Consider the following 13704-nt stretch of genomic DNA (forward strand, 5'->3'; position numbering starts at 1 on the left):
TCCAGTTCCTCCCTCCAGAATGTCTCCACCAATCACAGAAAGACTCTGGGCAAAGCTAGCTCCTTACCAATTGTCAGATCACTTCTTCCTGGACGAAGAGCAGAAGTTTCTGAATGCGCCCCTAAGAGACCGGTCTACCAACCTCTCCAGTTTTGGTGAAATCTTGTTACTTTTGGTGAGTACATTATCTTCCCTTTTAAGTAAGAGCTTTTCTGTGCAGACACATGCACTTTTGAGCATAAGCAATACAAACTCAGGATTAATAATGCGTCATTCTTGATCTGTTGGTATAATGTTCTTTGACCTATTACGTAATATTACTTGGCTGTATCTGTGTACAATGTTTTTGAGTAAGTAACCAGTCCTATTCGAAAACTGTAAGCACAGCAATTGAGTTTTTTCATTGGAATTTTGTTTTTAAGTTTTACTTAACTTTTAAACTGTGCACTATTAGCTCTACAGTGTTTTGAAAAATTAATTAAATTGTAATCTGAATGGCTTGAGTTTTTCATAAGATTGCTTCATTCTCCACTCCACCCACCCTCTATGTTTAGTGACAGATAATAATCCATTTTCTGCATCACCCAGATAATATCAAACTACCTCTAAGAAACTTGGCGACATACGTGAAAATACAAGGAACTAGCATTGAAGGTATCACTTTCCTCTATAAAGTGATCAAAAATCTCCTATGGATGTTCAAATTAGGGTCTCTTTAAAGTTAGGGTTAAAATGAGGGGTTTCCCTACTTGAAGACTACATGAGTAATCACTGTTATTACATGGGATTAGTGAGTTAGCGTGGGTACCTATGGAGATGTGAGAAAGTGGAAAAACCCAGGGGCATCTCATGTAGAGCATTACATGTGTAATGTACGCATGTAGGGCATTACATGTGTATCTGATAAAACTTTAAATATTTGCAGAAGCCCACCTGATCGGCAGTGACACTGATCTTGAAAGAATTTTCCATTACTTAGTACAAAAATCTGGACTTACACTGAGATGCTTTTGAAACTGAAAGTTATCTTTCACCTACAGAGAATGTTAGAACTTTGAGGGAAAATGGACTTTTAAAATGTTACGATTGCTGAGAGAGGGAGGGAGGGAAAGAGAGAGGGAAAAGAGAGAGAGAGGAGAGAGAGGAGAGAGAATCAAATAATTAGAAGGCAATCTTAGAATTTTGATGAATAGGATGTTGACAAACATTTAATTATGAAATAATGAAAACAACTACACATATGACTGACAGAAGACTGGTCTAAGAAATTTGAGTGCAGGTTTTCTTTAGAATACCATGAATGTTTCTTTTTGACGGTTTTTTGGTTTGGTATTTGGTTTGGTTTGGTTTTGGTTTTGGGGCCACACCTGGTGATGGTCAGTGGGTTACTCCTGGCTCTGTGCTCAGAAATTGCTCCTAGCTCAGTGAACCCAGGTTCTTCCTGGGTCAGCCACGTGCAAAGTAAATGCCTACCGTTGTGCTATCAGTCTGGGGCCCCACATGAAGCTGTTTTGGAGCATTAAAAACACTGTTGTTGACATGTAAAGACTTCAATATTTCGTTATTTCAAATAAAAAAACTTGAACGGGAAAATATGGTGTTTTTTATAGGCTGTCATCTAAAAGTGGGTAGAAATCTAAGACTAAAGTTATATTTGCTTGAACACACATAAAGGTACTTACAAAAGCTACATAGAAATGGATAGTATTGCGTTCCTACGGAAACTCAGTGTGGTGAGTCTGAGCAGCTTTGAGACTGCAGATGGGGGAGATAATTTTTTCATATTTTTAAGCCACATTTGAAAACTTTAATCAAAAAATGAAAGTAATTATATAAAAACTTAATGCTGATCGCTACTTCTATCAGTTGAAGGAATCCTGATGCTAATTCTTTAAGAATGGAGATAGCTACTGAATGTACAGGCAACACAGAGCAGAAAAAAAGGTGGTTTTCCTCTCAATTTCCAACACCATTCTATTGTAAAGCAAAATGAATTTGAGGACTTGAGAGCTTATTTCTGTTTCTTAAAAAACAGTCTTTTCTCATAGAGTTTAAAGTTCTACTACAAGATTTGTTACCTCTCTGTCTGCCACTATTCTAAGTTAAGGAAACAGTGATCAGCAACACTTTATTATATCTGAACGTCTTAGAAAAATCTGACCTCGGAACCCCTTTCTTCCCAATTTACTGATTTTAGTGCTCTTTACCACTCTTGCCTAGACTGATTGTTATATAGATAAATGCTTTTTCACAGCAGTGTTCAGCAAATACAGAAGTATGCTATATCTATATTGACCTTTATATTATAGCCCTTGGCATATGTAACTCTTAAGCACTTGAAATGTGGCAATGGGATTGAAAAATTGATATTTTAATATAGCATTTAATTATTTCAAGTTATAGAGCCACATGCAAAACAGATCTGGTTAAAACAGTAGAGACACTTATTTGGTCTATTAAGACCTAAATTATTGAAAGAAATTGCTTTTTCCCTCCACATCCCACCAGGAGTGATTCCTGAGGATAGGGCCAGGAGTAAGCCCTGAAAAAAAATGTAAACAGAAAAGGAAGGAAGGAAGGAAGGGAAGGAAGGAAAGGAAGGAAGGGAAGGAAGGAAGGATGGGAAGGGAGGGAGGGAGGGAGGGGAGGGAGGGAGGGAGGGAGGGAGGGAGGGAGTGGAGGGGAGGGAGGGAAAGGAGGGCTGGGTGCAATAGCACAGGAGTTAGGACATTTGCCTTGCACGTGGCCAACCTTGATTTTGATCTTTTCAGCATCCCATATGGTCTCCCAAATATGCCAGGAACAATTTCTGAGTGCAGAGCCAAGAGTAACACCTGAGTGCTGCTGGGTGTGCCCCCCCCCAAAAAAAAGGAAAGGGAAGGGAAGAGAAGGAAAGGAAAGAAGAAAAGAAAAAAAAGGAGGTGGTGGGGGGGGGAATTTAACAGGGTTCAAGTTTACGGACCTTATCAGTCTTCTCATAAATAAAGAAGGTCAGAAGTATCCAGCTCTCCCAATGCACCAACATTACATTCAAATGTTCAAATGTCAAATGTCCTGTTAGAGTAAAATTAATTGTTGAAATCTGTTCGCTATTATTATTTTGGTAATATTTTCAATATTGAAAATGCTTCCACATAACTACACTACCTTATACACCACATATCTAGAACTACAGTTTAAAATGTTTTATTCATTACGCTGATTTAATGATTGTGATAACTTAATGATTGTGAGAACAGTCCTTTACTTTAGGAAATTAGGGAAAATATTAAAAAACGTGAATAAAAACTCTAATCTCTAGAACTCTATTTAACCACACTTCATTTATGAAATCTTAGCCAAATAAATGACATCATGATAAAATAATTTCCCACCACAACAGAAAAGAGCTGATTGGCCTGGAGGACAACCCCCACAAATGTCCTAAAGGTTTAAGCCTATTATTACACCTCTGGGAAATACACCTCCAAGCCTGGACTCAAAGATTGCGTGGGCTACTATTGGGAACATGGGAACTACAAACTGTATACATCAGAGGGGTTTGCACAGTGCTTTCAATCATAATTCATAGTAGGCTGCTCTCAGTTTCTTCATCTACGGATGACCTATTGTAAGAAATTCTAATTAGCATTTCATCACTACTTTTGAAATGTCTAGGTGAAAGTTTAGTTTATCGAGAGTAAACTAGGACACCCAGATCTTTAGAAATGTGCACAGGAAGCAGTAACATATAAGGATATGGCCAGGGTTAAATTCAGTTGATGTCTCTGTTACAGACAATATATCTTTCCCATTGCAAATTCATATGTTAATGTGATGGTAGATAGAGGAGGGGGTCTTTGGAGGGTAGTTACATTTAGTTGAGATCTTGAAGGTGAGATTTTCCCCATGAAGGGATTTAATGTCTTTTTAAGAAGAGAATCTCCGGGGGCCGTAGAGATAACATGAAGGGTAATGCGTTTTGCCCTTTCATGCAGAAGGTCATTGGTTCAAATCCTGGCATCCCATATGGTCCCTGAGCCTGCCAGGAGCAATTTCTGAGCATGGAGCCAGGAGCAACCCCTGACCGCTACCGGGTGTGACCCAAAAACTTAAAAGAAAAAAAGAGAGAGAGAGAGAATCTCCACCATGCCAGGGTAGAGAAAAGAAAGAACCATCTGTCATCTATATGCTCAGTGGGAAACCAAATCAGCTAGTCACTTGGTTTTTTAGGCTTCCAAAATGGTGATATGTAAAAGTCTTTGATTTTTCATCATTCTGTCGTCTGGGAAATCCAAGGTGCTAATTTATTTGGTTCCTTTAGGGATTTCATGATTAGACTGGATATAAAATAAAACACTTGAATAAGGTGTTTGAAATAAGTTCTCAGAACTGGTACCAATAAGATGATTAATATAAAGCATATTATTGTAATTATTGTGAGACAGAAACAAGTGCATGCCCTTTTGCTTATCTTTTAGATGGGTTGGTATCTTTGGAAAATCTGAGTACTCGGACATTCAATAAGACTGATGCTCATTCTTGTCACCATGAAGATGTTACTACATGCCAAATACGTTTCAGCGTTTAGCAATCCCTGGTTTTATCAGATTGTTGCATAAAGATTACAGAACAGTGACTCCTCAGAATTTCTCCAACTATGAATCTATGATACGTGACTTCAAACTAGAGATTCCAGAGTATTTCAACTTTGCTCATGATGTCATGGACCAATGGACCAATTTAGAAAAGGTATGGAGAAAGGACCTAGACTATATATAATATTTTTCTCAATTGAGAGTAATTCCCCCACCCCCAGGAACTATTTGGTAATGTCTGAAGACATTTTCTTTTCCATGAAGGAAGATGTGGCTAAAGGTTAGAGGTCAAAGATGCTGGTAAATATCCTACAACATGCTTAACAGTATCCCACAGTGAAGTATCATCAGGCATAAATATTATTTGTTCCATGATGGGTACCTCAACTGTAATAATGCTTATGTAAAAAATTGAGAAATACCAAACCAAAATTATAGAACATATCTTGCTCAATATATTTCATTCAATTTTGTTTGGAAAATGTAGTAAGCTAGGCACAGAGGGAACCACTTATTCTAGTAGCCCCGGGGGCGAGGGAAGAGGATATGGGAGGTAGGACGGGAACGGAGGTGGAAGGAGGACAATTCGGTAATGGGAATTCCCCTGATTTTATGTTAATATGTACCTAAAATATTATTGTCAATGATATGTAAGCTACTATGATTAAAATAAAAACTATATTTTAAAAAATTAAGCAAATATGAGGCAGTTAATAAAAACATGTATTAAAGTGAACAATTTTATTGTGGAGATAAATTGTAGTAAATTATTGCTTGGAAATGATAGTAAAAACTCTGAATTTCAAGCTTAGTTTTTCACTAAGATATATTTAGTAACATTTTACACACTGAAGGAATGGGAAATACAGACCTATGTGAAGAGAACAGGTGAAATAAAAAGATGTGCATCCCCATACTCCATTTTGGGAAGTTAATAAAAAAAAATTGCTCAAGATTGAAAAATTAGGCCCGGAGAGATAGCACAGCAGCGTTTGCTGTGCAATCAGCCGATCCAGGACCTAAGGTGGCTGGTTCAAATCCCGGTGTCCCATATGGTCCCCCGTGCCTGCCAGGAGCTATTTCTGAGCAGACAGCCAGTAGTAACCCCTGAGCACTGCCGGGTATGGCCCAAAAAACCAAAAAGAAAAAAGAAAAAAAAAAAGATTGAAAAATTAATTTAGTTCAAGTAAACAATTAGAGATCCTGAGGTCTAAAATGAAGAAATAAACTGATGAAGATTATTTGTGGAAAGATGGCCATGTCAAGGTGGGGGAATGAAAAGTAGAAAGATGTTTTATATTTTCAGAGAGATAGCACAGCAGTAAAGGGTTTGCTTTGGATGCAGTCGACCCAGGACAGATGGTGGTTCCATCTCATAAGGTCCCCTGAGCCTGCTAGGAGTGATTTCTGAGTGCAGAGTCTGAAATAACCCCTGTGCACTGCCTGGCATGACCCCAAAACGGAAAGATGTTTTAGGTTTTGTATTTTTTTTGTTTGTTTGTTTGGGGACTATACCCAGTGGTGCTCAGGAATATTCCTGACTCTATAGTCAGAGGTCACTCCCAGCTGTAGTGGGGAACCATGCAGCACATCATATCGAACCCAGGATTTCTGCATGCAAATCATGAATTCAGCTCATTGAGCTATCTCTTTGGCAGAAAAAAAAAACGTTTTTTTAATTACAAATAAAAGTGAGACCCATATTTCAAGATTTTTATTTTATCCTTAAATCTCAAGAGCACCATAAGAAAATGTTTCACTATGTTTTATAAAATACCCTTTAAATTTAGTCATTAATTTCAATATTTTTACAGTACTTGTTTACATAATTATTTTAGACATGTAAGATGCTACATACTATGAAAACTGGTAAAATAATTAGACCACTAAGTAGTAAGCTAGGCACAGAGGGAACCACTTATTCTAGCAGCCCCAGGGGCGAGGAAAGAGGATATGGGAGGTAGGACGGGAACGGAGGTGGAGGGAGGACAATTCGGTAATGGGAATTCCCCTGATTTTATGTTAATATGTACCTAAAATATTATTGTCAATGATATGTAAGCCACTATGATTAAAATAAAAACTATATTTTAAAAAATTAAGCAAATATGAGACAGTTAATAAAAAATGTATTAAAGTGAACAATTTTAATGTGGAGATAAGTTGTAGTAAATTATGCTATATTAGTATTAAAAAGGAAAGCATTTCTCAACTGAAAAATGTTTTTAAAAGTTTGTAGAAAGGACTAGTCATGAAGATGGTGAAGTAGCATTTCAAATATCAAGCAATAATATGGAAACTATTTTATAATAGTTTTATTTTTTATTTTTATATAAAATGTTATATATCATATATTATATATTATGTTATATAAATGTATATAAAATTTTATATATCATAAAATAATAAATAAAACTGTAGAACTATTTGACTATCTAAAAGAAATACATGTCAATTTTTAAAATTTTTAAGTCAAAAATTTGTTGTAAAAGATAGTAATTCTCGAAATGAGTAATAGGATAGTGGGTAGGGTATCTGCCTTACAAGCAAACATGCTAGTTCAATCCCTAGCATCCCATATGGTCCATTGAGCATTCCTGAGTGCAGAGTCAGTAGTAACCCCAAGCACTGCCAGGTGTGGCCCCAAAACAAACATAACAATAATAATTCTATGACAGGGATGTGGCTAGAGCAAGCTTTGCATGTGTGAGATCTACCATAATGGCCTCCAGAAGTATTACAGTAGTTCCATGAGAAGAAAGAATGGAGGGACAGAGGAAGGAATGGAGAAGAAGGTAGAAGAGAAGGGGGCAGGAGGAGGGAGGGAGAAAGGAAGGGAAGGAGGGAGTTTCTCAGGGACTAAGAGATAGTATATTACAGGCTGGAAGTCACTTACCTTGCATGGTACTGTGGTTGCTAAAAGCCTGGTTTGAACCCCCAGGACTTCATAAACCACCAGGAGTCAACTTGAACACAGAGCCAGCATTAGTCCCTGCATCTCTGCATAGCCCAGTCTTCTCTACCTCAAACTTTTATGAGACTGAGACCAGAGTGATAGCACAGCGGTAGGGCATTTGCCTTGCATGCTGCTGACCTGGGGCAGGCCTGGGTTCAATCTCCGAAATTCCATATGGTGCCCCGAGCATGTCAGGAGCAATTTCTGAGTGCAAAGCCAGGAATAACCCCTGAACACCACCAGGTGTAGCCCCAGAAAGAAAATAAAACAAAAAATATTTATGATAGATAGATAAATAATGGATGAATAAATATGGATGAAATAAACATAATAATAAATAAAATAAAAACATATGGATAGAGCTTATGAAGAAGTACAAAATTTTAACACTTTGGAAAGAAACATGATCATGCTAAATAAGTAATGTCATGGGCTAGAAGAAATAACATGATTCCCAATGTATGCAGGTGAGAATCCTAGAGTTATTTACAAATATTTCATATACATCCTAGTTCACGACCTATGAATTTTCTTCAGAGAAAACTTTCAGTAAGTCTGGCAAAATAAACTTTAGTTGAATAAATACCATTATATGTATATATTTATATATTCTTAGTTTATGACTCAGAAATGAAAGCACCAACTTCTTTTTTTTTGTTTTTTTTTTTTTTGGGCCACACCCAGCGGTGCTCAGGGGTTACTCCTGGCTGTCTGCTCAGAAATAGCTCCTGGCAGGCACAGGGGACCATATGGGACACCGGGATTTGAACCAACCACCTTTGGTCCTAGATTGGCTGCTTGCAAGGCAAACGCCGCTGTGCTATCTCTCCGGGCCTAGCATCAACTTCTTTTTGTACATGTTTATATAGTTGGATATAGGTTACCCAAAGTTGTAAGGAGTTTGAGGATTTTCTAGAAAATCAGAACAGATGACGTACTAGTCCTAGTACTATTTTAGGACACTTCTATATTATCTATACAGGGATACCCTCACAACCTTCTTTGAAGACCGCAATATCATTTTGTTCATTATTTTGAGGCTACTCCTGGTGTTGCTCTAGACTCAACTCTTTTTTTTTTGGGTGGGTCATACCCGGCAGCACTCAGGGGTTACTCCTGGCTCTACGCTCAGAAATTACTCCTGGCAGGCTCGGGGGACCATATGGGATGCCAGGATTCGAACCACTATCCCTTCTACATGCAAGGCAAACGCCTTACCACCATGCTATCTCTCCGGCCCCTAGACTCAACTCTTTATTTTTTTGGTTTGTTTGTTTTGTTTTGTTTTTGTTTTTGGGTCACACCCGGCAGCACTCAGGGGTTACTCTTGGCTCTGCGCTCAGAAATCACTCCTATCAGGCTTGGGGGACCATATGGGATGGTGGGATTTGAACCACCGTCCTTCTGCATGCAAGGAAACACCCTACCTCCATGCTATCTCTCCAGCCCCTAGCCCCTAGACTCAACTCTTTTTTTTTTTTTTTTGGTTTTTGTTTTGGGGCCACACCTGGCGTTGTTCAGGGGTTACTCCTGGCTATCTGCTCAGAAATAGCTCCTGGAAGGCACGGGGGACCATATGGGACACCGGGATTCAAACCAACCACCTTAGATCCTGGATCGGCTGCTTGCAAGGCAAACACCGCTATGCTACCTGTGGGGTCCCTAGACTCAACTCTTAACTCTGCTTAGGGAGTGTTCCTGGTGGGCTGAAGGAACCATATATAGTTCCAGTAATTGTATCAGTGTCACTGTCTGTGAGCAAAACCCCCTATTCACTGTACTATTGCTCTGTATCCTTATTTTATGTTTTGATTATTTTATTTAATTTATTTTACAATAGTGTTAAAATGTCTGATCAATATGCAAAATGACTATTATAGCCACCTGCCACCGAAGTGAAGAACATAATTATTTTTTATATTTAATTTTGGGGAGGGGCTACACCCAGTGATACTCAGGGGTTACTCCTGCCTATGCGCTCAGAAATTGCTCCTGGCTTGGGGGACCATATGGGACTCCAGGGGTCAAACCGCTGTTGTCCTGGCTTAGCCGCGTGTTGCTGCGCAATTGCTCTGGCCCCAAGAACATAATTTTAGTGTGTACCTAGGTAAGACAGAAATACAGTTTCATTTTCTTTTATTGTTGTGAGAACACATTTGACAGTGTGAGCTGGGCCCAGAAATTTATCCCAGGACTTGATCTCCTACCTGAGCTTCCTCACTGTTCCCCAAAGTGGTTTTCTCTCTTTAAAAATTAAGAGGAGATGTAATAAATAACACATGTCCCTGCTACATAAAGGACTCTGGGGGAAAAGGTGATTTTAAAGCATTAGACGTATTTATAACTTACTGTGAACTTCTATACAAACATGAATAACAAAAACAAAAAAAGCATGTACTTTATTTCATTTGCTTTCAGTTTTGTAAGGTAAATTTTTGTATTGTAACAAAACAGGTTTCCACTTTTGAAATAAATTCATCTATTGCTTGTCTTTCCTCAGGCTGGAAAGAGACCTCCTAATCCAGCCTTCTGGTGGATAAATGGAAAAGGAGAAGAAGTGAGATGGAGTTTTGAGGAACTGGGATCTTTGTCTAGGAAATTTGCTAATATACTAACAGAAAACTGTGCTCTGCAAAAGGGAGACCGATTAATTGTAATTCTACCCAGGATCCCAGAATGGTGGCTTGCAAACGTAGCCTGTCTGAGAACAGGTTAGTAATGTTTGCAGTCTAACCATATATAAACTACATATGCTAGAGATGTAGTTCCATGGTAGAACTCGGGCTTTACATGTATGAAGTACCAATTCTGTCTCCAATACCATTATACTTATCAAATTATTCACACTAACCAAAAATTAGCAACAGGGGCCAGAGAGATAGCATGGAGTGTTCACCTTGCATGCAGAAGGATGGTGGTTCGAATCCCAGCATCCCATAAGGTCCCCCGAGCCATATGAATATAGAGCATTATGAGTGTAGAGCTTGGAGTAACCCTGAGTGCTGCTGGGTGTGACTCAAAAACCAAAAAAAAAAAAAAAAATTAGCAACAGCCTAAATGTCTATTAGCAACAGTTAATTAAGTAAATACATAGTGTAAGCACATAATAGAATAGTACTCAGCTATTAATTATAGTTTATCAATTATATTTATATTATATTATATATTTATAATATATTATATTTATATATCCACCATGAATAGAGCTAGAGAATATTATGCACTTAGTAAAATACAACACTATATATTTTCATTCTTGTTATCTTAAAAAGTAATGAAACAAAATTTTGGATGACAAGAACAAAATATTAAGAGAAAGGGAATGGAGAAGTAGGTGGGTAAACTGTATAACTATAGAGTGATGGATCAAAACTATGAATCAGGGGCCGGCAAGGTGGCGCTAGAGGTAAGGTGTCTGACTTGCAAGCACTAGCCAAGGAAGGACTGTGGTTCGATCCCCCAGCGTCCCATATGGTCCCCCCAAGCCAGGGACAATTTCTGAGTGCTTAACCAGAAGTAACCCCTGAGCATCAAATGGGTGTGGTCTGAAAAAAAAAAAAAAAAGAAACTATGAATCTGAGGGTAAATATATACAAATGTGGATTTTAAGTGGAATTTAGTGCCGGAACAATAGTACAGCAGGTAGGACATTTTCCTTGCATGTGACTGATATATGTTCAATCCCTGACATCCCATTTGGGGTCGCCAACTACCACCAGGAGTAATTCCTGAGTACAGAACCAGGAGTAAACACTGAACATTGCTGGATGTGCCCCAGTCCCATGCTGTTTACCTCAAACTTAATAATTCGCTTTATGTTTTAAAAGTTTTTGAAAAATATATATAGAATAAGTTCTAGCATTCATGTGCTCAGTGCACTTTTCAATCAGAATCCTTTTGTAATTGAATATTATGAATGATCTAAGGATAAGTCAATTCTATGTTATTGAACATCCTTTCTATTCATATTAGGTCAAAAAAGGGTCACAGACTTCGATATCCCTTGAAAAGCCAGACCAAAATAATGAAACAGTAACCTTTCTTGGTAACTTCAAAAAGTTATTTTGAAAATAGGAAATTACATGAGATATCTATGCCCTAATTAACATGATGAAGAAAATCTTTCTAAACATAATTTATTTTCTTCTCTTTCAGGGATAGTTGTAATTCCAGGAACCACACAGCTGACCCAGAAAGACATTCTCTACAGACTACAGACTTCAAAAGCAAAATGTATCATTACAAATGAAGATTTAGCCCCTGCTGTAGATGCTATTGCATCTAAATGTGAAAATCTTCACTCTAAGTTAATTGTGTCTGAGAATTCCAGAGAGGGCTGGGGGCACCTTAAAGAGATGATGAAGTGAGTAGCCAAAGATGAACACAGCTAACAAATAAAAAGAAAACCATGAAATGATATTCAACTCCAATGATCATAAATGACCATTAGTCAATTAAAGCAATAATCAAACACAATTAATACTGTACCAATTGTGTCAACTCTGAGGCAGGAAAGAATTTTTTTTCATGACATAGGATTTTCAGGTCAAAGACACTTAGACATAAAATGGTTGTGTAAAGTGTTCTCTTGGGACAAAAATCTTTGAAAAAAGGAGGACATAAAATCATGCAGAAAATGAAATATATCTAAGAGTATTCCCTAAAAAGCTCCAGAAAATTCTATGGAGATCTCTAGAAATTTGGATAGCCCCTCATAGTTGTTTCCTGCTAAAGAGATAGTAACCTTTAGATACTCTTAAGTTAATTGGGTATGGGCTGTCCCTAGAAGGAGGCATACACCTGAAGAAGGTACCTTTCTTCAGCCAAGGAAATTTCTCTTTTTGAACTGGTGGCAGGAAATAGAAATAGTTTGGACTACACATGGTGGTACTCAGTGGTCACACCTGGTGGTACTTGGGGAGCCAGTGCCTGAGATCTAACCACTTGGTCATATGCAAAGCAAGTGTCCCACAGAGCCAGTTTTTAAAGAGGTCTCCAATACCTTTATATTGATTTCTGCAGTAGAATCTAGGAGATATAACAAGGCATCAGATTCAGAGCACCTTCCAGGGACATTGTCACAATTGTTTCTTTTGTGTGTGAGCTTTGTTGACAGCAGCACCTATACTAGGTTATAACAAGAACACGTACAATGCCAGAGCAATAGCAAGCGGGTAGGGTGTTTGCCTTGTATTCAACTGATCCAGGTTTGGTCCCCAGCATCCCATATGATCCCCTGAGTCTACCAGGAGTAAATTCTTAGCACAGAGCCAGGAGTTCCCTGGCACCACTAGATATGGTCCAAAAACAAAACAGAACAGAACAAATACTTCAGGGCTGATAAAATTGCTAAACTGGCTAAACCACATATTTGGTAAGCCTAACCTGGGACTCAGTTCCCAACATCACAGGGATTTCTAAATACCGAGCTGGAAATGACTCTGTAACATCATTGCCTGGTGTGACCCCAAAACCAAAAAAGATAGAAAGAAAAACGATTTCATTCTAAAGGACACAGTCTGAAGATATAGCCTAACCTATAAAACTGAATTATTCTATAGTTCAAGCCTGGCTGCTTCCTAGTGTTATCTGAAACTATTCCTAGGTATAATTTATTTTTAGTTTGGCAATTATTCTGAAAGGAGCTTCGTACTTTTACTCAAGGATTTGGGAAAATTCATCCAACTATGGCCTAGTACCGCCCTCTTCTAGAATCACTAATATTTATTGAATTCTTACCAAAGACAGGGTTAATGTACAAATAAAAATCATTGCAATAGGGGCCAGAGCGGTGGCATGTGTGGTAGGGCGTTTACCTTGCACATGCTAACTTAGGATGGACCTCGGTTTGATCCCCTGGTGTCCCATATGGTCCCCCAAGCCAGGAGATTTCTGAGAGCAGAGCCAGGAGTAACTCCTGAGCATCACCGGGTGTGGCCCAAAAACAAAATAAACAAACAAAAAATAATTGTTAACCCTTATATAGCTTATATAACCTTTATATGGCTTTTGTAGGCCAAAAGCTTTTCCAAGCACTTCAAATAGATCAATTTATTAAAAGTCTGAGAGCCACCTGTAATTACTCAGAGAAATAAGTGTCTGGTAGAGCTAAGTTTCAGTCACACAGGCAGGAGGACTTCTGAGCCCTTGCTTCTCACAGATTGCTTCATT

At 38.2% G+C, this 13704-nt stretch overlaps 1 protein-coding gene across 1 annotated transcript in view; it reads left to right on the forward strand.

Moving 5' to 3' along the window:
* The first annotated feature begins 4462 nt into the window (after positions 1 to 4462).
* Positions 4463 to 13704, forward strand: part of ACSM3 (acyl-CoA synthetase medium chain family member 3) — a 30817-nt gene continuing 21575 nt past the window's right edge. Inside the window, 4 exon segments of the mRNA XM_049789514.1 lie at positions 4463 to 4553; positions 4555 to 4731; positions 10034 to 10244; positions 11689 to 11896. Of these exon segments, the coding sequence (XP_049645471.1) occupies positions 4512 to 4553; positions 4555 to 4731; positions 10034 to 10244; positions 11689 to 11896 (638 nt within the window). The 5' untranslated portion in view covers positions 4463 to 4511.

This window comes from Suncus etruscus, chromosome 15, assembly GCF_024139225.1.
Source record: "Suncus etruscus isolate mSunEtr1 chromosome 15, mSunEtr1.pri.cur, whole genome shotgun sequence".
NCBI lineage: Eukaryota > Metazoa > Chordata > Mammalia > Eulipotyphla > Soricidae > Suncus > Suncus etruscus.